Source organism: Bradysia coprophila, unplaced genomic scaffold, assembly GCF_014529535.1.
Source record: "Bradysia coprophila strain Holo2 unplaced genomic scaffold, BU_Bcop_v1 contig_732, whole genome shotgun sequence".
Lineage (NCBI taxonomy): Eukaryota > Metazoa > Arthropoda > Insecta > Diptera > Sciaridae > Bradysia > Bradysia coprophila.
Genome location: NW_023503972.1, coordinates 5,148,185 through 5,174,230, shown reverse-complemented (window position 1 = coordinate 5,174,230; position 26,046 = coordinate 5,148,185). Strand labels below are relative to the sequence as shown.

The window sequence follows — 26,046 nt, the reverse complement described above, 5'->3', positions numbered from 1 at the left end:
GACACTATGTGCAATAGGTATTGGAAAAACGCGGGATCCCTTTTGAATGTCCTTTTAGGTGGATGAAGTTGGACACTTACCTGGATAGACATGTGAACTAGCTTTACGTTCAATCACTGAACCGATGCCTTGAATATTGCTATTGTTGATACGAGTCATCAAAACTGCATCTAAACGATCCAAATGTCGGGCGAAATTCCAAAAACATGCTTTCCGATTGAATCCACCGTCGACTAATGGAAGTAGAAGGAAAAGTGAGTCAGTGTTACGTGAAAATTAAATCGAATAAAATTTTAAATGAACAGAGAGATTCCTTTTCGTTGTAAAAGGCTCTCAATGGAATCTAAACTCGTCGAAAAAAAAGGTTTTTTCCGCATAATTTCTCCATCTAACTAACAAAGAAAATCGAAGTCAGAATTTTCTGCTGGTTAAATTACGATTTTATGAGAAACATTTAAAAAGCGATAGAGGAGGAAAGATAAAAGCGATTGGCGCCGTCCTTTCGACATTCTTTTCCGAATGGAATTTCAAATGTGTGTAAATTTATGCGCCGATTATTTATTCGAGCTGATTAAATACGTTTTTATCGTATACATAACAGAAGGTAAATTACAAGGGACTTAGTTTGACGAGACATCATTAAATGATCCACTTTTATAGCTACGGATGATGTGTTGGTGGATAAAATGTAAAAATAGAAATTCCTGCACTCCGAAAAGAGTTCCATGATTCAATTACGTGATTCGGATTTGGAAATGAACTTTAAATGGAAAAATGTCGACGAATCGAAAAAACGTCGATTTATTTTATCTTTTGATAAATTTTGATTGAAATAGGTCGAGTGACGCAAACTCAGAAAAATTTGATGATTACAGCAGTACTCTGGATTGAGTAACAGTCATTTACAAAACGAGGTATACAAAATTGAAGAATTGAGTCTTCTGTGTGAATTTCGTTGATCCGAGACAAAACCGAAGTCAATGAAGATATGAAAACATGATTTTTCATCATTTATAAAGTATGTTACACATAGCCACTATTTGCATCTCTTTCTATCACATTTTCACTCATTCAAAAGCGAGAGGTTAAGTTAACTTTACTTCACGTTGCCAAAACTTTACCTCAAGTTTTTGAATAAAATAACTTACTAAACAATGAGGCAAATGATGGAAATGAAACTTTTTGTGTGTTTGCCGACCTCGGCTACGCCTCGATCGGTAAATTTCACACAAGAAGTACCATTTCCACCATTTGCCCAGTTGGTAAGTTGGTAAGTAATGTACTACTATTGTACATGTGTCACTTATGTGACATACTATATATGCTGTGATTTCCGAGACCAATTCTTTTGTTTTCCCAAGTAATGTAATAAGCCATTTTCAACCCTTGGCACCCTTGGTTACCAAGTTGGAAACAGCATGTAAATGAGTATTTCATGTTAAGTCGAAAGTTCATGATTTTCGAAAAGCAAACATGTAAACTATCGGTACGATAATCAAGTTAAATTATGTGACAGGCACATGTGACATTTAAAAATGTTTTGACGAATGTTTTACGTGTTAAAAATGGTTGAACATAAAAAGAGGACGAACGTGTGCAACATTAGTGAATTATTATTAAAAAGAAATTCTTTAGATAAAAGCGAAACGTCTGACCACGACTACAGTAAAATGAACAGATTTGTTTTTGCATTCAAATGATAAGAACGTGTCCAGTCCTTTCCTCTTGTAAACTGCTACTTTGCCATTAATGCGAGAGGAGGTCACATACATTAAATTAGTATTTATCTTCGATCGGTGCTGCTTTCAAATTGTTGTAGTGACTATGACTAACTCATAATTTTCGATATATTCTTCGGAAATAATCCCGTCTATCTGTAATTTCCATAGGGCTGCCCCTACTTAGTATTTATGTAGATATGATCAAAGAAGCTTCAAAACGTTGGTATTTATACGCTGTTCATTCAGTGAAGCGTTATTCGTTTCCAAATTATTCAATTATGTCGTAACCAATTAGTCGGATAAATATAACAGAGAAATCGGAGTAAAATTAATTTTTTCTTAATTGACCTTCCCACGAACATCGTATAACTTCCGCCAGAAATAGAAATTTATCGATTCGGAAAATAAATTCCAATAAAAACTCACCGACGATTATTTCCAAGAGGAAATTAAAATGGAGAAGAAAAAACAAATTGAAGGGAAAAATTATGTCCCATGGCTCGTTTCTGCGAATGCAAACAGTGTAGTATAGTCAATTTATGGTATTTGTCAGGAACACAAATGGAAACTAGCCCGTTCCTCACTAAAAACTTTTTCGTATTCACTCGTATCAATGCAGTTCAAGCATGAGTGGTACTCTAAATAGGGTACTGCAACTTGACGGTGTCTCACACGACGGTACAACACTGTAAAAAAATATTTCATGCAAAATAGTACTCTATTTGGCAGCTGGCAATACTATGATCACATTTGCTTGAGGTGTGTTGCTCGTATTCATTACTTGTTCAGCTAATCTGGACAATACTGTGACAGCCCTTGAAAAATGAGGATGAAAATCAGGGCCGGACTGGCTACTGAAAGGCTTTCTGGTGAAATGTAGGAAAAAACGCCTGGAGTGAAACACTTTCGAAAGGCGCCAATATAGTAAATTGAATGAAAATTACAAAAGTGCATTTGCCAAGTCGCCACATATGACCAGTCCGGACCTGATGAAAGATAAGGGGATGAATGAAGTCCACTAGTCGTGTCGGAAAGTAACGTCTATCTAACGCTGTTAAGTTTTAGGAAGTGAAGGAAAGTTGCATCTGTATCTGTTTGGGACGGTTGATTTTAGACATTTTTTACATTATAACAATATCAACATTCGAAATTGCCTCAAAGCTATCGCCAAAAACCGATGCGTTTATAACAGGGCTAGTTTTGGGAAAACATTTCTTTCAAAAAATATTTCTGTTGAAATTTGGAAAAATGTAAATTCTGCAAAATGTGGGAAAATGTTTTCCCTGAAATAGTTACTGGTTTATAACTATCAACTATCGCTGGAGGGGGCAGTTTCGAAATGTTACCGCATGTTCGATTTTCCCTTTGATCAACCACAGAAGGAATAAATAATCAAGCTGTAAACTATCTAGGTATGGTGATGATGTCTCTGCATCTATAGTAAACACACCAAATGACGTCGTAGTTTTATTTTTTAATCGATTTTCAACGACTCTGCATTGTCTCATTTTTATTTTTTTATTTATTTAATGAAATGTATATCTCTAGAAGAGAGTATGCCCTGTCAGAATGTATAATTGTATCATAAAGGATCAGCCATAGCCAACGACAATAGAAATTGTAGGGAAACTTTTGTGTTGGTCGGAAAATTTCTGTTACTGATTTGTCGTGCTGGTTGTGTTGTAGATTCCAATTAAATAAATAAAAAAAAAAACTTTTTTTTTCGTCCATTGTTTGAATCGAACGGTTTCAGTTGTTGAGATGGAGAAATACAACGGAAAGCTTTCAGATAAATCACAAAACAAATATTGAGAAAATAGAAATTTAACGAACAAAAAAAAGGACAACAAACTTACCCAGCATATTGAATCCATTTATTCCGAACAGTGCAGCATCACCCTGTCCACCCGGAAAAACGTACAATGTTGGATGAGAGAAACGAATATTGCCAACAACGTCTGAACTTTCCAACAAATCGTTTAAATTGGCAGGGTTAAGCATTGGCGCCAAATAGTCTGTTTGGAAAAATGCCAATTAGTGCGAGTTTGCAAATTGGTTTGAAGGAGATTGCGAATTTTTAATTTTGTCTTCTCGTAATTGCTTTGCGAATGTAAAAGTGTGGACAATCAAACGCGATAAGGTAACAGAACATCGGTAGTATGCGGATTTTGATGAAAAGATTTTCTTTTACATTGCAATCTCTTATCTAAATGGCTAGTTGGCCATTTGTAAAGGAAAGCATACAACCAGTCGGTGAAATGAAATTTTCATACATTTTTCCACACGAGTTGAAAATCTTGACAGATGGTCCACACATTTTCTGTCAAAATTGCATTTCACCGGCTGGCTGGCAGCCAGTGGCTGTATACCTGGCTTAAGAGTGAAATCTGCGAGTTTTGAAACTGGTGTAAAATTTCTATGAGTTGAAACTCTTGAGGAACTGAAACCCTTAAGCCCCATGACTTGGGGATGTAAATTTCTCAAGAATTTAAAACTCATCCAGATTTAGAGCTCATTAGAAATTAGTGAACATGCACAGCTGGAGCTCTCGACAAGCTGAAGCTCTACAGTATTTGGGACTCTCTATGACCTGAAACTGTTGAGTTTCATTCATTTCTGGAGGAGTTCAATTTTTCGAGTTATTGAAGCTCTTGTGGAGTTTGAACGTTCGGGTAACTAAACTGCCGAAAAGTTAAATCTCTTGTTGACTTAAGATAATTCGCTCGTGGCTCGAAAATTTTAATTTCTAGAAGAGTAGATGTAGCGGGCATAGAGGTAGACTACCTAAAGGAATTGTGACCCGAAATTCATTGAAAAATTAGATCACACGGTAGCGGGTGCTGGAAAATTTATTTATGTCCACGAATTTCAACCGCCGTAATATTCAAACAAATACGGTCTCTCGACGTTTGTCAGACGAACTTTACAAAGTACTCACCAATAAAAGCTTTGATCCGATCACTTCCCGACTCCAACACATCCACCGGATTGATGCGAATCTTACAAGTCTTAGCATAATTCTTATCAGGCAATACATTCCAGAGTCCAGCCGATGAATCGCAATGGATGTCCATCGAAACGGTATCTGGATAGGCACGCAACACTCGTTGAACGTCATGTTCTTGAAAGGCTTCAGCAAAATCCGAAACAGAAAATGTGCCATCCTGGACACAAAAGAAATGTGCATAAGGAACAGAAGCAATATTAATCAACTTTCGAATGAATAATGATCAGCTGCTAAACACACACACACGCTATACCGGCAAGGGATTATGAAAAAAAGGGCTGGGATTACATTCTCTCCTGAAATGGGAAAAAGCTTATTTTTCTTCCATTCATGAGTGCAATATATTCTAAAATTATATGGCCCGACACAAAGCTCCTATCCCATGGCACAATATAAAACAAACTGTCGACAAGGAGTTTTTTTTTCTCTCCCTTTGTGTGAAATATAAAACTAGATGTGGCTGTGTGGTATCGTTTACGTTTTTTTCATTCTGCTTTCTTTTGAATAACCACAGCCCAACCATGTTATATAGTGAATGTCATAAATGGCTGAGTGTGTATAGTGTATTTTATGGACCGAAAAACCGACTGTTATCTTTGCATGGGAAAATATTGGGCTAACACAATACAATCCTAAAGAGATATGGTTTGCAAAAAACATCTCAATTTAAATAAAAGGATGATAAAGTTAGCTGGACGTGAGTAAGTTTATCTTTCTGGTGTTATGTGGTTATTATAAGCCAATGGTTAACGTTATTGGTTTTAGACTTACACCACTCACTATAGAACAGCACAGCATTTATACTATATACGTCCTGTGTGAAACGAACGTTCATTTTGCGGAGTGGTATGGGTATAAAGCTCAAAAGATTAATTACAGGTATAGGCTTTCTGACTGACCCTTAAAATTTATAGCGTTTTCCTGCGATATTTTTGCATGGAAACGAATCGGGGAAAAAATTGTTTCGGTCCATCAAAGTTGACGTTATGTTGAGGAGGAATTAAAACTTTTACGAAGGGAATTTAAGAAAATCGATTCGGAAATGAAATGATCATGGAACACAGAACGTAGAGGGGTTGGATGTTTAAAAAATTATAAAAAAAATCAATCCCCGGACGTCTTTAATAAATAAGCCTCAACATTATTGTGTTTGCCTGTATTTGGCTTCTTACAGTTCCTTTCAACAACGTTCAAAGTTCAAAATACACATTAGATCGTGCCTTCATTAGGTTATAGAAGTGTTATTTGAATTGGAAAGTGTATCGTGTTGTACAGTATCTAAACCCTGTTGAACCGGAAGGATTGAAAAATTATTCAAATTTTTTTAGGCTGAAAATTTGACTCCCTTTGAAGTGATTTCCGCACAATGATTGTCGTAGCCTGCCAATACTAAGAGGATGAAAAAAACATTTTCCCAATTTGTGTCTTTGCGCAAGAGCTTTTATATTTGTGTAAATCAGATAAAAAAACATAAGAATAAATCGGCACGAAAATTGTACGAAATGCAGCTAGTTGTTCACAAATGTCATCCATTCTTGAAACTATAGTGCAACACCACACCTTTAATTTTCTCCATTGAAACTTATTTCCATGCTACCTCTCATTCAAATTGCTTACAGCAATGCTCAAAGTCCCGTACGAAGTGGAGTTTAATGTATATTCGAAGTGAATTGGGTGCAAATAGTTTAAGAGATACTATTTGCACCCGAGTGTAAATAACTTCAAATACACTATTTCCACCCGATAGAGCCGGACGATTGTTTTTTATCGGCTATAGCTTGGGGTGTAGATGACGATCTAAGTTTAAAGTTTGTACTTCGACTCTTGCAAAAGATGATTTCTCTTTTAAAAAGGCTTTACAATGTCATCCACACTCCAAGCCGATAAAGCTTTATTCGATAAAAAAAATCGCTTGTCTCTCCAATCTGCCGGCCGAGTGAAAATAGTCTATAAAGAACATTTGCACCCATAAAGCCTTTCCTTTTTATTTCGCTTTTAAAAACTGGCCTAACAATTGGGTGTATCGTCAAAAGATTTTTGTATTTAGACTCCGTCTCGAGGTCTTCAGAATCGATTTTCGCATTTTTTTTTGTTTTAAATGGTTGTGAAGACAGTGAAACAATAGAAATGTAAATTTTGGTTTCCCGACAAAATGGCCGACAGTCGCCATATTGGATTTTGACGACTGACGACACTTCAATTTTCATGGGCAATTAAAGAGAAATTTTAATGTAGCGATGCAAAAACACAAAGTAGTTTCAAGATACATGACCTCAATGGAAAATTAGACAATTGTACGAATAGTTCTCCAATTATATATCTCTCCATATGGCATATGCACCTGACTCGGTGATTGAGTTGGGTACGTACGGATCTCGCCACGTCGTATATGTTTTAGTCAATGTTTTACCTTTATTCCGAACACAAAACTTAACACTAACAAATTGCATACGATCTAAGCAGCCACCTTGGTACAACATATTGAAGATAATTTAAAGGGCAACGTACAAGAAATGGATAGAGAAATTCGAAGCTAAATCGACAGCTGGCTGAACTTGAATTCAAATTTGAATGTTGAATGGCTTTCGATTACATATACAAACTCTTATTATGCGTTATTCAATCTTTCGTATCATGATTACATTACCGAAATTATACCCACACTGCCAGACCATTATTCATTCCAATTTTAAAAGTGAATTGGATGTAAAACATACAACCGACCAATTTACTTAAGAAAAAACCTTCTCAACAAAAAGACCCGAATGTAGAAAAAGAAATGGGAATCTTTGGAAGGAGTATTCCGGTCACGTAATCCTTAACACGCGCCACATTTTACGAGTTGTTTTTTTTAACGTGGACCGCGTTCTGTGATATGTGCGAAATAAAAAAAATTTTATTCCGAAAATTTTAAAAGAAAAAAATTCAAAATAAAAATCCATTAAAATTGCCAGCTCAAAGTAATGTTGTGAGAAAAAAAGGAACAGCAAAAATTGGTTTATGCCTCACCTGTAAGATCCACGATCCATTTCCGGAAAATGTATATCCAGCATGAATAATGTGTCTATGCCTAGTGAAGCTGCTTAATAGATTCCGCATACATTGTATTAGAGTATTGTATTGTGGATGAATTAATATTTCCGTAACTAAATTTTCACTGGCATATTGAATTAGACGTTCACCTGAAAGTAGATAAATAAAAGTGACGATCAATCCACATTGTCCATAAAGAAGTTCTTGTTCTCTAGTTCTCTTCTACACATTTAACAAATGTGTGGTTTGGTAAAATTGAAAAGTCCGTACGTTGCACCGTACAGCTGGTAACGTAATGTCTTTTGAAATACTTTTGAAATTGGTTAACATTTGGATTTTATATTTTTTCGGTGCATGTCTTCGAATGACCTGAATTGAGTTCGTTGTATAGGTGGAATGCAGTAAGTTTTACGAAGTGTCCGAGAAAGTATTTAACTTTTTGACTTTACAGATAGTTAGAACGTGAAGAAAATGATGTCAGTGAAGTAAATGGACGAATGGGACTTTTCTATGACACAGTTTTATTGATTAAAAACGGACGATTTTCTTCATTTATTTAATTTCTTTTCTATTCTATTAGTTAGATATATGTCGAAACAATTGTTTCCACCATTAACTATGTCAATATCTCCGAAAAACACTTCTCAATGCATTCGTACAAGAAGTTAAAATAAACTTAATCATTCTGCCCCTACTTGTTAGAATTTAGAATACATTTGGAAGTGTTTTTGGGAGAGATTGACGCAGTTGATGGCTTGTAAACTGTTCTATAATAAATTGCGTTTTCTTTAAAATTTCCAAATTTATCAACAAAAAAAAAATCAAAAATAGCCACTGTCTTCACTATTTTGACAATCTTTCCTCATAACGTTAGTAAGGCGCTGTGACGCAGGTTCCGATGCACTCAAAAAGTTTTTTTTTGTAGAAATTGTTGACCTTCTTTGGCCGCACGACCTCTATATTGCAGAATAACCGAAAAATGTTGCGATCGTATTTTCTGACCTACATCCAAAAGTGAGGAGCTTCGTGTCACAAAATTAATGGAATTCCCCACGTCAGAATCGGTTAAGATTTGACCGAGGTATTGAATTTTAAAGCTTAGAAATTTTTGTGAAGAAACTGATTTTCATATTTTGACTTGATAGAAAGTTCAGTTCAAAGGTTTTATAAAGTTTCGGATTGTAGTCGACACTTGTTTTATGGTTATTCCTTATAGTATCCCGATTCGGAAGTTATGAGTGTTTTAAGTGTCTAAGCAGTGCCTTTCGGCTGAGCTTAAGAGGTGGATGCAATCGTACAGACCGATTTGTTAATGAAAATTCGATAGATATCAATACTTATAAAACAACTGATATTGCCCAAAAACTACATTTGTAACGTTTGGATGAGCGCTACACGCGCACGTCCATCTGCGATTTTTAATAACCAAATTTTCCGTTTCCACTTCCTCATCATCAGCCGTTTGTGACGCATTTTATTAAGGGTAAAAAGGACTTGCGTCACACTTCAATTGTACGCGGTTTTTGGGAGGTTTTTATTTTGAGGACGTAAAGGCAATTTAGTAAAATGGATCGTTTTTTGGGGTTTTGTCATCTCTTCCCTAAACCCACATCAACAAATTTCATATTCCACTCCCCAAAGTAACTTACGTCATTGTGAAATTACTTTAAAAAAAAACATGAGACTCTCAACAATCAGTCCACGAGACCGACCTTGTACCAATTAATTAAAAAAATCGACGAAACACAAAATGTACAATCATCCTCTCCCTCCTCTCGGTAACAAGACCACTTTCTAATTGCTTCAATTAATTTATTTATTTTGTGCTCTTTCGTTCTTCACATAATTACGCTAATGAACGAAATGTTTTCTGTTGTAAAAAAAGCAAATTGTGATGATAAAATGAAAAGTTGATGCATGTGAAATGATTAATCTCCACAACATTTCTCATTTCCACATCATAACACTACATGATAGGCGCGCTGTTCGAGATGCCATATATTATAGAACTGCGATGTACACGGAAGGAAAACTTACGAAGAACATGAGTTTCAAGAGGGAACATTACCGACGAGAAGAGAGAGAAAAAAATTGATTTATGAAGACATTATGCAGATTCGTGTTTGCTTTTCATCCGAAAGTTACTGTAATAGCTTTTCTATAGATACATTTTCGATGTTGTAACTAAATTAAAAAGCCAACGTCGTCGAGGCATAAAAGGTGAGTGCTGTGCGGGCTGTGTGAGTACCAATGTCTGTGTGTGTATGCCAAAAATTATTTATGGAAAATTTTAAAGTTCACAAAACGTTGTAATCGTTAATCAAACAAAACGGTCTTGCAACACAAAAATGATTTATTAAAACTTAATGAAGAGAGTGAATTTCGAATGGTCGTCCGAAGCCTAATTAGAACGATCTCGGCATAGTGTCGTAGTTACCGAGTCTATTGAAATAATATTGTTCGCTCTCAATTGTCCTTAATGTTCCAAACATTTTCGAAATGTTCTTCAATGTTTTCCAGGACAAAAAGATGTCAACACACATTTACAATGCATTTCGAATATATGTGTAGTGTGTACTCCTCCGTATTCATACACTCGTAGTGATAATTTATTCATACAACGTTGTTAAATACACAAATCCTTTGCCCATTGTGTATGAATCTCATTAATTTTATAAAGTGTAACCCCACCGTCATTGTTAAGCATGACTTATGGCATAAGCCAGTAAAATGTTGTCTATACACTATTAAATTCCATTAATTTTGCGAATCATTTCGGTGGGCCGACGATATGACGGTGAAATGGTTTCAATTCCACATTTGTTTGTGATTTTTATTATTTTTGAGGATGTTTTTGAGGTAAGCGTCAATCGTAATGAAATGTAAAATCTGGTACTTCAATTGTTTTCGCGTTCGTCAAAAATCTTTTGCATCGTTTAGGTTTGTCATAGATTTTGTATTTAAAGGTCTGGTTCGGTCAGAACATTTATATTATTTTGTCGGTTACTGATGATTCTGTTACTTGTCTGTCCACTATGCCAGACTATGCCTAAAGGTTAATTTCTCTGTAAATGTCTAACTGAACCATTCAGAGGAACTAAAATGGTCAAAATAGTCGCAATCCACTACTTTTATCAGTGACTATTATTTTTGGAAAAACATTTTCACATTTTCCCACATTTTCACGAAGTTTTCTACATTTTTCCATATTTCTTGGGAAAATGTAGAAAAATGAAGGGAAAACCATAAAGGACACCAGCAATTCAGTGTTGTCATCCTGGTCTTCAATCATTGATAACAAGATAAATGTGAATTTCTAAGGTGTCAAATGTATGACTATTCCCCAAATTCCCATAAAGGGATGAGGGGTAGAGCATATATTGAACTTCTAAAAATACAAACTATATGTGTGTCTGATAACAATTAATTCCGCTACAGATATCAAGAAGACATTGTGTTGCTGAGGGTCCTGTATAGATGTTCCCTTTGAGTCTCTATTATTCTCAGATTTTTAAGGATCCACTTTTACTTATAAAGTTACGCAAAGAATGCCACACACCGAGGGTCTGGCCGTGTGTGACAGTAACGTTTCGTATCTCTTTGTGAGGAAGACGAGGAGGGTGTTCGAAAACATCCATGTTGGCGTGGAAATTTATAAAAATTAGCCCTTAATTGACTGATGTGACTTCAAATGAAAAATCATAGGAAAGACGTAGACAAGAAGAAAAGTTTGCGAATGCTGACATTTTCGAAAAGAATGGAAATACAATCATTAGGGCATTTCTGCCACTTTCTACACACATTAACAACAAATCACCTCAAAATTCCGTTAATATTATGCCTCCGAAAGGGTACACGAATGGGTGGCACGGTGAAATGATGAATTGAAAATATTTCGTTTTTTTAATAGCGTGAAGTGTATATTTCCTGGGTGATTATAATTTTCATCGTCCTCATTTTTAGTCGGTTTTATATTTCATTTCAGCTGAGTAAGCGCCAAGGTTAAAAACGATGTCTGTGTCTATATGCTTTCACGTCTTGAAGTGCCATAGCAAAGTTGATAGAAAAAATGTTTATTTTTGCAGAATAACGACACACACACACAAAAAAAAGCTCAGATGATGATGATAGAGAGGAGTTTGTCACGTATGAATGAATCCATCTTGGATGAGAATGTTGGCGTACTTCATAATTTAACAAAATTTACCGAGAAATAAGGAGACAGTTTTCTTAAATGAAATTCATGGAACGTATCATTAAGCACAGTCTTGAGTGCTTTTTCAATATATAACGAAATTTAAATTTAATATTTTCCCAGCTCATATCATTTGGTTGAGTGTTACGGAATGCAAATCATCGAATTTCCCTTGAATAAATTTAATTAGTAAATTCTATCCGACGATATGCTGCTTTTACTCTGAAGTGCTTCTGGAGTTTTTACTGTAGTTCTCATCATGTATAGAAATTGGATTTAAATGACATGGCATTGTTTGATAAACTGGCGAAAAGGCAAACTTCATGAATTCTACGCGGTGCATTTTTTTGTGCATAATATAACATTAAACATTCAAAAGCTCATAACAAAATAATTTATTTGAAAAAAAAAATCGTCGAGTGTGTCGGTGCAGATAAATACGTGTATATAGCCAGTTTAATGTAATTTAAAATTTACAAATATTATGCAACTTCGACGAAGGATGTAAAGAGCAGAGCCATAAGCTTACAATCGTACTGAAATGGCATTCAGAGCTTAATCATTTTAAATATTTTCGAATTGAAACGGAAAAGTTCTGAGAGCTCAACAAAAAAAAAACATTTTAACGAAAAATGAAAACAAAATTATGCAAATTTTCGTTTGGATAAAAATAAAATTGGATTCTGTTTCTGTCTATTACTTTTCATGAAAATAAAATTCAATGCATTGCTAATGACGAAATTGCAGTATGGTTTAGGTAAAGTGGAAACATTGAATCAGAAAAATTGTTTCCGGAAGTAATTACAGCACGATTAAGAACACAAAGGGACATCAAAATTATGACTAAATCTACCGATTAAATCGAAAGACTTCGTAAATATTCGAATGAATAGAGTGATCTACTGCTGTACAGCTTTTTCAAAGCACCTAAAATAATAGTAGAATATTGCTAGGCTGTAAACTTTGGGGAGGTCACGCAGATCGCCATTTTATTCACGTGCGTATCTGCATCTGAATGACCTCTCCAAAGTGTACAGCCTTGGAATATTGCTTATGTCAAATAATTCAAGTTTTTCTTTTGTTCTTCTGTCAAATCTGGTCTATTTTCGCGTCACTATTTGTAGCTAAAGTACAATAGATGTATAGAAAGCAGTGACATCTGTTGAGCGTAAAACTCGCCAATTGTTCTGCTGTTCGGTGGTATTAGTGAATTTTTGGATATTCGAAATCACATTTATAAATGTGATCGAGGATAGATTTAGATCAAACTTTTCGGTCATTCATCTCCAGGGTTTCATTATACGGTACTGGTCAATGTAACCCCAATTAATTTTTCGTCAAGTAGTCCTTAACCTCAATCAATTGACGTTAACTGCGTTCAATTTACTGATTTTTATATGAAAATCGTTCGTTCAATTCATTCGATATTTTTCGACATGTCTGACAGTTGGTATCGTGTCTGACGTTTACAAGGTCATGAAAATGATCTATAGATACGGTTCTTTCAGACGTAGCCTCACTTAAGTTTCGTTAAATGTTTCGTTTATTCATTCATTTGTATGAGCTTTTTTTTAACGTGGATGGCATTTCTAACGGCCTTTAAGATGACCTATACATAACTCGTCACGTGATCGAGTTTGTGGATTTTCAGTTGTATGAATCGGAAATTGTTGAACCTTATGATTTCAGAGCTGTGAGTAAAAAAATGTTGTCAGATGGGCTGACAATAAAGGTTTCAGCCATCAGCATAGTGTGCAGTGCTCACTGAACACTGATCAATTTCAATCAGGTCTTATTATTCGTAAATTTAATTCTTAAGTTCTTAAAAATATTGTTTTAATACTTAAAATTGTTCAAAATTATTAAAATTTATTTAAAATTCCCAAAAATTCTTAAATTCTTAAAATTCTAACAAAAATTCTTATCAAAAAAGAATTGAAGCTACCTCGTCAGTCCCAGAATCTTTTAATTCAAATAGAGAAAGAAAAACGGCTTGAACCTTGATAACCTCTGTTTTACATATAAATTGAATGTGATTGCCCCACCTACAGACATATGAATTATTTACCTGAGATTCCCTGTCATAAAAAAGCACTTTGCGAAAGAGAAGCCAATCGTAATAAACTATTAACACCGTCAGAATGTTACAATGTGTTACACATTATCATAATTCTTCGGAAAGTAATACGCTCACACGAAAAGCAATCATTAAAGTCATTAGAGGCTATCATCAGGCTCTGAATAACGAACCAGTCCAACATCTTCAGACAAATTAAATTCTTACACCCACCTCCTCTCTACTCCACTGAATTATAAATAGAACAAAACGAAGAATGGTTTTTTTTGTAGAGACGAAGGAAAACACTCGGAAAGTAATTTTCATAATGTCCAATAAACACGCACTTCAAACGAAAAGAATCCACCAAACACAAAATATCAAATTATAAAAACCGAGAGAAATTATATTACGAAAATTGTATACCTGGATTGTATCGTATGGCCGACGTCTTTTTCGTATTATAAATGTTGTAACATGAACTGAACATAATTTCGGAAGCCTCGTTTTTGATAGCTTATGCGGTGTCCATAAATTCGTTAAAAAAGGCACATCGCTTGTTATAACACAGTTTCGCTTTGGTGTGTAATGTAAAACTCGAAAGTATTGTCGATTTTCTGGGTGGAATATCCCCGCAGGTGAATACTGTCTACACAGTTTCATGTTGCTATTATGATAATCGATAGAAACAAAAATGATGACTGGTCGAGTAGTGACAATTTCGATAGGTGGATAAGAACACTCTTCAAACTTCCATCATTAATTTTTGATGAAGTTTTTTCCCGTATCGTTTTGGATATCTAGCTATAACGGATGGATCGACAGAATAGTACTCTATTTTTAGATGAATAAATTGCTGTACACATTGTCTCAAAATGTTCTTCATTAAAGGCTTTTTACTGTTTCGTTGTTGCTGTAGTTTTAACCGGTCACATACGGCTATTCAGCTGTTATCGATAATGACGAGAAAAGTAATGACAAGCGTTGGGTAATATGGTCCTTAATATGGTAAAATGGATGTTAAAGAAATTGAAGTACAAGATTTGAAATCAACCGATTGAAAATACTTTGATCGATGGAAGTAATAGACCCGATAATGGTACTGGTCTGTAACAGGTTAATGAAGCATAAGTTCGACTTCTAGGAGCAGACAGATTACATTCCTGAAATCGTATTAGTATATTACTTCCGAGGACCCTTCGGGTCGGGCTGTAACACCACACTCATCAAATACACAACTTGGAACCTCGTAAGTACAATGCTTTACGTGATTAGGCAATGTAAATGAAAATGAAACATGCCGTAACACGTAAAATGAGTAAAGTATACATAATTAGGGCGTGGAGTAGACTAGTGTCCTGAATCCAAAAGTTCGTCGTTTTCAGTGAATGGAGTGGGGAGTTCGAGCTGGTAGATACAAGCTTTGGTCGTTATAGACGTATTTCGTCGCGTCAACGGCACACACTGAAAAAAAGGAGTTCTATTGACGTCGGCGAAAACGTATTTATCATTTCGGCGACTAACACGTGTGGGTGTTAGTGACTAAACTCTACACTATTGACTCTCTATTACGTTAACCTCAAATATTATTTATCAAATAGTGCTGCACATTTTCCCCATTTTCCTACACAACCGCCAGTGGAGATTTTACCTGCGAAGCAACCCGTCGCCGAATTCTTTTTATTTTCTTCATTTATCAACTACTTTCCCACCAGAATTTTCAGTAATCAATCTTTAAGGCTTCGTACTGTCTACGGTTCACACAATTATTCAGAAAAAAAGGGCAATCTGTCTCCGCCTCCTGGTCCAATATTATTGGATAAGAACACAAGCGCGTCCGTACACCGTACACCGGATATAACAACGATAGATATTTCAATTTGCATTTACCTTTTGTTGGAAAAGGAGCCCATGACAAGCAAATACTGAGGATGAAAAAATTTTATGTGAAAAATGTTCGACATTTTCACTTTCGTAACCATTCAACCCGAAAATCTATATATCATTGTCAGACTGCTTGCCTTCCAAAGAATGAGAAAAAAAAGCAGAGGAAGAAGAAGTCATTACACACATTTTTGCCATTGACATATTTTATACACAGCGTTTTCACACACAATCCCGCAATCGTATGTAATATCCTCTCCTACCGTTCCCCCCACTCACTTGATGGAGGTAGTTAGAACTTTTTCTTTGAATAAATAAAATTGATTTTCAACTCAAACTATCATTTGTATTGGGAAAGGACTATTGGGGGAATTGTCTGTGTCATTGGAGGAAGTTTTGCCGAGACAATAATGTAATGCTGACAGTAAAAAGATGATAAATAGGTACACTCTAAAGTTGGTCTTTCATCGAATAGAGAAAGAGCGAGATAAGACTTACGTAACACCAGACACAATTTTTCGTTTTTTCTATTATTTCATCTTTAGATATTTCCAGCAAGCAGTCAGTAGGAACATCGTATTGACTGATAGAAGCTCGGAGGTAAGGGTAGAGTGCTTGCCTTTCGAACATAATAGACTTTTGAACGTATACATACAAATAAATTAATCTGGTGAAATGTACGGCATATTGAATGTTTTCATTGTAAATAACCATAATGGGATTCTGACAATATTTTTGTAACATAATAATGAGAGAACAAATTGATTTTATGATGATGGCATATCCATACATATAAGGTACATATAGACTAAAATATGATAAAAATAACTGAACTCATTCGAATAGACCGGGAAGAAATGAATTGTGAGTGAATATGTGACGAGAAAATGCATTGTCTTTTATCGAATAAAAACGAGCGCAGCGAGTATGATATATTCATCAATAACTGCAAGAAGAACAACTACCGCTACATGTCCAGTTCTAATTTTCAATAAACATTTGTACTCCTTTCAGACCCGATCTTAGGGGAATTAAATTCCAGGAACTTCTCTAATTTGCCATCACGGTTTAACAGATTTTCTAAAATAACAAAAGATCGAAGTTGGTTGTTTTTTTTGAATATATCCTTTACACATTTTTGACATCAGTGGTCGAGAGAGAAGTTTTTCTCTTCTATACTCTCTTTAACAAGTTCAAAGACCATGTCGCAGCACAAATTCTCGATCGCTTTCTATGTAACACTTACTCGTAGATATTCTAATAGTCCGTTGCCAATTCGAAACGTTACAAAATTTCGAATGTCCTATTAAATTCTCGAATGACAGAGTAAAATTAACCAGGCAGGAGCGAGAGCTAATTTTTTGAAAAGTCAAATAAGGGACCTGATACACTTCTAGATAATTCAGGTCACTAGTCCAATCAAGCACTCCTACTTGGTTTAATTTACACTGCTGTGACTCAAGCAAACCTTTGAGACCTGATGTACTGTCAACCAATAGAAAATCCTTCCTTTGTAAAGTAAACAGAAAGCAAAAGGTAATTGACGTATAAGAACGATTCGTGCTTAACACGTAAGAATCTTTCACAGAAAGTTGGGGAACGAGTTTCTTGTTTAGGCTGTGGGGTCTCAGGCCACTTAAAATCCGCCAGAGAAAAGCCCTAAATAATTTGTCTCGATACGACCTTGCCCTTTTTAATCAATTTACTTTTCCTCTCTATTTTCACGTTTATCTCGAATGGAATGTGAGCTCTTTGCTAAATTTACGAGCCCCTCGGGACCTGTCATACTTCCGAGTCATGTATTACAAATGCTTCCAAACGAATCGTCATTCAAACTATAAACACTGGGTAACTCAACACCGGTACCATTAACTCGCCTAGAATTTTTCGTTTTGCATGTTCATGTTGTTGGGTTGATTGAACTAAATACAACGCATTCAATTCTTAATTGATAAAAAAGCTAATATTGACACAATAGCCGTTCGTGAATTATTACCACATGACATCGGTAATTGATCCTTTGAGAGCAGAAAAAAAATCCCACTTCAACACAAAAAAAACCCTTTCGACTAAACGAACGAAACGAACGCACTGGAACCGACAACAACAACAACAAACAATAATTACCATTTCACCGTCGCTATCAAAAAATGATTCAAATATTTTTAGGTAATTAGAATAAAATATTCCATTCACTCCGTTGCCCCATTAATAATCATATTACATACGCGAGTGGATTTAACCAACAAAGGAAAAACAATAATTTCTCTACATTTTTACCACAATAACAACTAATTAGAAGCACTAAGGGGTGCGGTTCGAATTTATTTCGTGATGTAGCTCAGTTGTGTGGAAGTGTACATGTTCAACCTACACACAAGGCATAACAGTATACAATGGGTTACATCCATATATATGTACAATTATACCGACAACTGCTGCAGTCTGCATAATGCCGGGCCTCTTATAACGTTCGTTCTATAAAAAGGTACCACGATATTGATCCAGTGAAATGTTCGTTAGGTATACGGAATAATGAAAATGAAAATCTTCATGTGTTTTCCGGGAAAAGTGGAAAAATTTGTGCTGCAATTTTGAAGAGAGAGAAAAAACGGTTAAAAAGCTTTTGCTGCTACACACTTTTTACTGGATGGATTGCTTTTTGTTTTGCTACAATAAATATGAGAGCAAAAAAATCTTTTAATGGCAAAATTAAGTAGTTTATTCCAACTCTGGGGAATAAATCACGGTGCAGAACACTGCCTGGAGAAGCTTCAAGTTTCATAATTCTCAAGCGGACTTCCTCGATGAAAACGATGAAAATGTTACCTTTCTAATGACACCCCACGACCATGAATGTTTCGTGTACCTCGAGAAATTTCTGTTAGAAAATTGTAAGTTTTCAGTCTTTTTTCGGTTGAAAACTACAACTGTCTCAGTGTGGACGAATTTTAGACCCAATAAGACCCTAACTGCCCCGGAAGTACATGCAATTACCTTTCTAATGACACGTGTACCTGGAGAAAGTTTTGTAAGAATAATAATAATTCTTTTTTGTAAGAAAAGAGCAAGTTTTTGGTTTTTGATCACCTCACACTAGCCACACAAGCTTCGAAGAATTTTTTTTGAAAGTTATTTTGGCTTCTGCGATCGAATACCTTAGTGGCACATATAAAAAATTCCAATAGAAAATGCATCCGTTTTCGGTCTTCTGTTTTTCAAAAGAATCCCTCACAAAACAACAATTTTTTTTAAACAATTTTGCAAAACAAAAACAAAGTTTCGGAGGAGAAAATTTCTGTTTACATGCCTTTGTTTCTCTAGGGGCGAAAGTGGCTGATTACACACATAGGGAAAACAAGAAAATTGGTTTGCGTTTCAAAAGCATCTAAAATCCATAATCGTGTTTTTTGTTGACCTCGCGGATTCTCCTCGGAATAACAGAATTCACACGAAAACTGTACTTTTCAACATTTTTTCCCTTGTTATGTAAATGGTTGTTTTTCCTTTGTCAAAACAAGAGGGGAGTAAAAAGACTGAGCTGTCATTAGAGAAAGTGTCACAAAAACTTCGTTGTATCGTGGCCTCCTTTTGAGTGAAAAAATAAGGTTAATCACACCGCACATATGAAGCAGTAATTTAAAATAGAAATAAAAATTTGTAAGACGCCCATGCTTAGTACTAATGTAAATTGAGCTTGATGTTGAATGACTTTAAATGAAAACGTGAAAAGTGAACTAATTGCAACACTATAATTGTATCGAACTCGAACGTTTAAAAAGAAAAGTTTGCAGAGTAATTAGCTCCTGTTTCAGAAATGTTTAACAAATTCACCAAGTGGAAAACTATGCGAAAGAGCAATAGTCAAATTCGCATAAATTAATAGATGTCAGCTACCCGTCGTGTGCTACTGACGTGACTTGTAAATAAGAATTACTTATTTATTCATTCGAATAACAAATTGTTTCCTGCGAATAAAGCATCGTAAATGGAATGTATTGCAGAAAACTTCTAAATTTTCAACTTTTTAATGAGTTATAAGAATTTGGTCGGATGGATGCTAACCTGTGTGTACCGGTGGCAAACAGATACACGATATCATATAAGTTTTTCAAACGATATCCTATTTGTTTCAATTAAAAGACTTAAAACATTATCACGCTTTCAGGTAAGATGCTTTCGAGGGAGTGATCCATTCACTTTTAAAACGAAGAAACAATAAACGAAAAAGTAATTTCAAAAGTTTTAACGAGCGGAGCACCTACGATGAAATATATAGTCATTTACTGGGATAAAAAAGTTCCAGTTTTTGTGTGAATTTTATTGATGACTTCCTCATTGGATGTGTATGTTCAATATTGAGATCTACCTCACTAAATTTTGCTATTTTGCTTTTTATGAAACTATTTCGAGATTTTCCTTGCACACAACTTAGCTGATAAAAAAAATCCAAATCAATATAGTTACCGTCAACTGAGTTCATATCTAGCTTTACTTCAGCTGTTTTACCAGCTCGTCACATCATACATATGCTCTGCTTATACTTCAATTGCACGGTGTACCGCGAACCAAGTATAATGCGTAAATTTGAAGTGTCGAAAATCACACATATAACAGGTATTGTTGTCTTAAGGTAATCTACAATAGCTGCCACAGATGTAGCACCACATGCACAAAATACAGCTGCGGCAGATAAAGAAGATTACCTAGAGATAAAGTTCCCTGTGACCGTTAAGAGGGCAGACTAGGTGTGAAGTAGGCTATATATTGAAAAATTGGTTTTAAAATTAATGTAGACCATTTAATGAAAATCTGTTCCAGCAATTAGATGAGCAATATGTTTATCTATCTCTAAAAAATGAAAAACGATTTACAATAAGCAACAGTTGGAAGAAAACCGATTTCCAAAAAAATATTGCATAGCCTAACTTTAAGCGACGTTCATATTTTGGAAATCGGTTTTCTTCCAACTGCTGCTTATTGTAAATCGTTTTTCATTTTTTAGAGATAGATAAACATATTGCTCATCTAATTGCTGGAACAGATTTTCATTAAATGGTCTACATTAATTTTAAAACCAATTTTTCAATATATAGCCTACTTCACACCTAGTCTGCCCTCTTAAGATATTCAGCACTTTTTTGACAATGCGTGGTAGTGCCGAAACCCTGAAAAAACAGTACGATTGGACCCAAGGCTGTAAACTTTGGGGAGGTCACGCAGATACAGATACGCGGGTGACACACCACACTTGATGATAAAATGGCCGATTTCATACAAAAATTCACCTACTCTGATGATTCTCGTCGTCTTGATGATGTGGTGAATTTTTTGTATATGTAAAGTCATCAGAAGTGGTGTGTTCCCGCGTATCTAATAAAATGGCGGTCTGCGTGACCTCCCCAAAGTATACAGCCTTGGATTGGACCAGCTAGTAAAACAGTTGAAGTAAACTTAGACCACAGTACTACGCCTAGTATGAACACTGAATTGACAAGTGTCAAATTTGGAGGCTTTAGTGACAAGATCTACCGCTTAGGATTGTTGCTCATACAACGAAAACAAGTCATCTATCTGTACAAAAGAAAGGTAGAGCCTACTGAGATTTCATCAGTCTCCGAATATTTCTACGTTCACGCTAGAGGCAGTGCTGCGCCTCGACATGAATTCGGTTGACATTCCCTATTAACAAATATCAATGAAATTCAATGACGCTAAGCCTCGGAAAAGAAAAACTGGCACGAACTATGTAAAGCTAACGGAATGAACTAACGGAAAACCATCCACTGAAAATTGTTATGGAAAGTAGCGCATTCAAAGTAACATTCTCAATTTGTTGAATAAATTGAATTTTCGCTTGGTATAACAATTCAATTGCATTTGAGCCACAGATGCTACTTATTCCGAAGAAAACAATTTCCATTCGAATGAGGAATATTGGGGAAGCAGGTGATTAGCTATCTGTATATTACCAACAATTGCAACGACATTATTTCCGTCAATTCCGTTTCCTCCATTTTATTTCCAAAGCTTTTGATGAATATCTGCCTGTCTCTGGCATAATTTTCTGTAGGCTTCGAAACACCTTCTCCACATTAACTACACTCATTTGTCTCGGATAAGAAGTGTTCAATGCGAACAACAAAAAAATGTTGAAATATTGGCGCTCCGTTTGCGTTCTTCCGCATTATGTCTGGAGAAAATGTACATTATATACCGACCAAATTCTCATTGGCATTATGGGAAACTTGATGGGTTTTACACACGCGATTTTTGTACAATCGTGTATTTTACGTCGAACGGTTTTTATGCTAAAAATGTTACCTTTACGGCATATGGCGGTGGTATGGTATAGACTCATGAAGATTTACTTTTATTTATTGCACTCAGATAGGTAAACTATAGGTTAAGGGATGTAACTGATATGTGAAAAGGTCACAGCTCTTGTCGGGGTATTCGTACTGTGCATACCGGTACACATGCAAGGACATCACATTTATGTGATGTTTAAAACAAAGAACAAAGGAAAATAATGTTTTCAAATCCGAAAAAATACTTGACAAGACGTCAAAGAGACAATAGGGAAGTTAAACTTGAATTTGGAAATGGAATGAGAGACAATGTGCTTTCTTTTCGACTTATTTGATCAAACTTTTAACATCGCAAACATAGAAATCAGTTCGAGTTAAGTCAAATGAAGTTAAATATAGAGACCTCGCTTAGAGACGCAGATATTCTTTTCATCTTACTATAGTTACTGAGCAGTTATAACTAATCGACCCGTAATCCCTTCGTGCACTGTTGAGGTACTCACTGCATCCCTGGAAAATGAGTCATTACTTCATTTTGGCATGAGCGTTAATAGTACATTACTTACGAATGGGGCAAATGATGGAAATCAAATGGTATTTCTTGTGTGTTTACACAAAAAGTACAATTTCCATCATTTGCCCCATTGTCAAGTAAGATATTTCATTCTAAAACTTGAGGGAAAGTTTTGGCTCCGTGAAGTAAAGTTAACTTTACCTCGCGTTTTCGAATAGAAATCAAAAGCGTGAGGTAACGTGAACTTTACTTCACGCCAGCTAAACTTTACCTCAAGTTTTTGATTAAAATACCTTACTAGGAAATGGGACAAATGATGTAAATGATTCTTGTGCGAAGTTTACCGATCCGAGGCGAAGCCGGTTGTCACATTGGTTGGTAATGTACTATTCCGTTGAACATGGTGAGTAAACTGTTGTACAATGCTATAGTAGAGGTTGACTTAGCCAGCAATATGTTTTAAATGACTAATAATTATTAGAAGAGCACATCCATGCCTATTTCTGCTGTCTCAGTTCGCTATTTTTTAATATTCCACTTTTTATTCGTCCAAGTGTTTAATAGAGCGGAAATCCAAACAAATATTAAATCGTAAAAAACTAATTTTGCATTTCTCAGTTCATAATTTTTCTTTTTTCGGTTCAAAGCGATACAACCAACCGATAAGACGATTTTATTCGGTCGATTGTGTACACTATTAGGTTTTATGTACACATGATTTCAGGTGATATAAATAATTTGATTCCAATTTTATTGAGCGTAAAAAAGTGGGCTAAAAGTTCGTTGGTCTTTTAATGAATCGGTTCGTGATTATAAGACGATAAGGAAAATTAATTTTCTTTGGTTGTACGGTAGAAGATATTTCCGTCGCATAAATTATCAATGAAATTGTTTATGATTTTCGGTTACATTCGAGGTAGAATTACATTACATGGTAAATGGATCTTATTTTGTAGAACGAATTTTCCAGCTCTAATGGGTTCATATATGTCATTGTCATTTCGATATTGATGGGTGTTTTTCACAGACAATTTCGAAACAGTTATTTCCGCAACTGAGCTGCGCAAAGTGAACTTTTTCATGTATGATTTGGATGACATGACGTATGAAGGGTCTTTTATCACTGTTTCACTGGAGGCTTTACTTTTTGTCACTAAATACAAACAGAAGGTACTTTTTGTCACTAGTGGCAGAAACTAGGCTAAAGTCAAAAACCAATAAATTTATCAATAAAAAGAGGAGCTTTTGAATTTCGATACAACCGACAGATTGAATTGAACTCGATGCGAAGTCGATGTGATGAAATTATGTAACGAGTTTGATGCAACGTTCGTAAAGAATTTCATATTTTTCGTGTGCCACTCAGCATCATAATATGCAAAATTTGCAAACTTTAGATGCCTCTGTGGCATAAAACGTTGTATGAATCACGGTGCAAAGTACTTTATTAGGCTCATGATGTGTATTGTGCAAAATTACACATCTAGAGCCTAATAAAGTATTTTGCACTGGATGTCATATATAACTATTACCACTCTAGTGCGTTGCAGCTAAATGAATAGTATTTTAAATGACTAGGGATAAAGAGATGAAAAGTAGAGTTTTCGTGTGAATTTTGTGGATCCGAGGCGTAGCCGAGGTCAATAAACACACGAAAGCGAGACTTTTCATTTTTATCCAGAGTTATGTAATGGAATTTACATGCTGAAGGCGTCGAAAGAAACATGAAAAGTACGGTTTTCGACGCAATTAGCATGTAAAATCCTTTATGACAGCAAGAAACGCAGTTTTTCCTTCCCACACGCAATTCTATCCAGAATGTGTATTAGACATTGTCTAATCTATCATCGAAATTGCTCTAAGATTCACTCTAAGGAACGCTGACAAAGCATATAACATCAGGGAAAAAATGACATTTTGATAATGAGTCACCACAACAACAACCTCCCAATATCTACTTTAGAAAATGATGTCATGTGATGTCATTCAGATGGTTTAAAACCCCAATTATTGGAAAAAATATTTTCCTTTCGTAAACATCGCATAAACTTAGGGTGAAACCTGTTTCGAAGCGACTTAAAACTTTGTAAACTCTTTATGTTGCATTATACATAGCGACATTATTGACGTTGGTAAGGATGCATGAATTTTATGAATACCGTCATCTTAAGTTCGAGGAAAATCTAAAGCCACAACAGTGAATGCACTGGGTTACAACATTGAAACATCTCTCAAACGAAGGATTAGAACGTTCACATGGCATCATAGAGGTGTTTTACAACATAAATGTACTCGTTACGTGCACTTGCTTGCTTGTTTTCCTTGATGCATTTTTTATAGAAAATGTATTTTCGTTTTATGGTTGGGTTGAGTGTGAATGGTTTTGGCTGCAAACAAATTATTTATGCAACGCTGAAGCTGAAAGGCTACGTTGTAAAACGAGTATAAACTTCTTTTAGTACTCGTGTCAGTTAATTGCAATTAATTTGCAAGTCTAACACTTGGAAGCATTAATTTCAAAACGTTTTTATTTTCTTAAGAAATGAGCTACACAGGCTACACACTATAACAGTAACAGCAGTGTTTATCGATATTTTCCGTTTTTTTTATATCTCCGTAACTCTGGTTACGAGAGAGTTATGGGTTAAATTACTTACGCTAACACTTTTACAGAAATAATTTAGATGCGATCTTAAAGCTTGAGTGCAGATTGTAATATGATAAAAACTAAGATTCTGGATGATCCTTGTACAATGTTTTGTATAGTGTGTAGTACACACTGTGTTCTGAGTATGACGATTCAGTGACCCCAGTTTAATATTTGTCAATTCTATTCTAATTGAAAGCGTAACCGGCAGACCAATTATAATCAATTTTTTCGAATCAAATACCCTCTAAGGACAGTTAGGCGCATTTCGCCTAAGTATAGGCTACACAAAATCATCGTATTTGGGTTACGTCCTACGAATCATTCAGTGTGTACATCGTTACAGCCGCCAGACGCGTCGCAAATCCCAAATTATTCTTCTGTTTGCAAATTTTTATTTCACTTTCCCGCAGCTCACTTGTTATATTCGACCAACTGTATCTCGTTTATTATCTGAACAACTCCGATTTTTGGACGATTTTCACAACGTATGAAGGTTCAATTACGTCAAACAACAGTTATTTACATGACAAGCGATAAAAAATTGAATAGTCCAGTTTTTATCCCGATGTTTTTAATGGATTTTATCGCATACGCGGTGTGATTCCCCGAAAAAATTATTCACATAGGATATATAAACCAATGAAAGTCTAAAAGAGGTATGGTCTATTGTCCGCC

The 26,046-nt window shown here is 35.3% G+C and overlaps 1 protein-coding gene across 2 annotated transcripts in view; it reads right to left on the bottom strand.

Annotated features, from left to right (window-relative positions):
- Window positions 1-26,046, bottom strand: part of LOC119084307 (microtubule-associated protein futsch) — a 107,779-nt gene that overhangs the window by 25,277 nt on the left and 56,456 nt on the right. For both annotated transcript variants that reach the window (XM_037194226.1, XM_037194227.1), the window contains 4 exons: window positions 7,738-7,910; window positions 4,660-4,885; window positions 3,578-3,736; window positions 81-233 (listed from right to left, as the gene is read on the bottom strand). In XM_037194226.1, coding sequence (XP_037050121.1) covers window positions 81-233; window positions 3,578-3,736; window positions 4,660-4,885; window positions 7,738-7,910 — 711 coding nt within the window. The remainder of the gene's footprint in view (window positions 1-80; window positions 234-3,577; window positions 3,737-4,659; window positions 4,886-7,737; window positions 7,911-26,046) is intronic.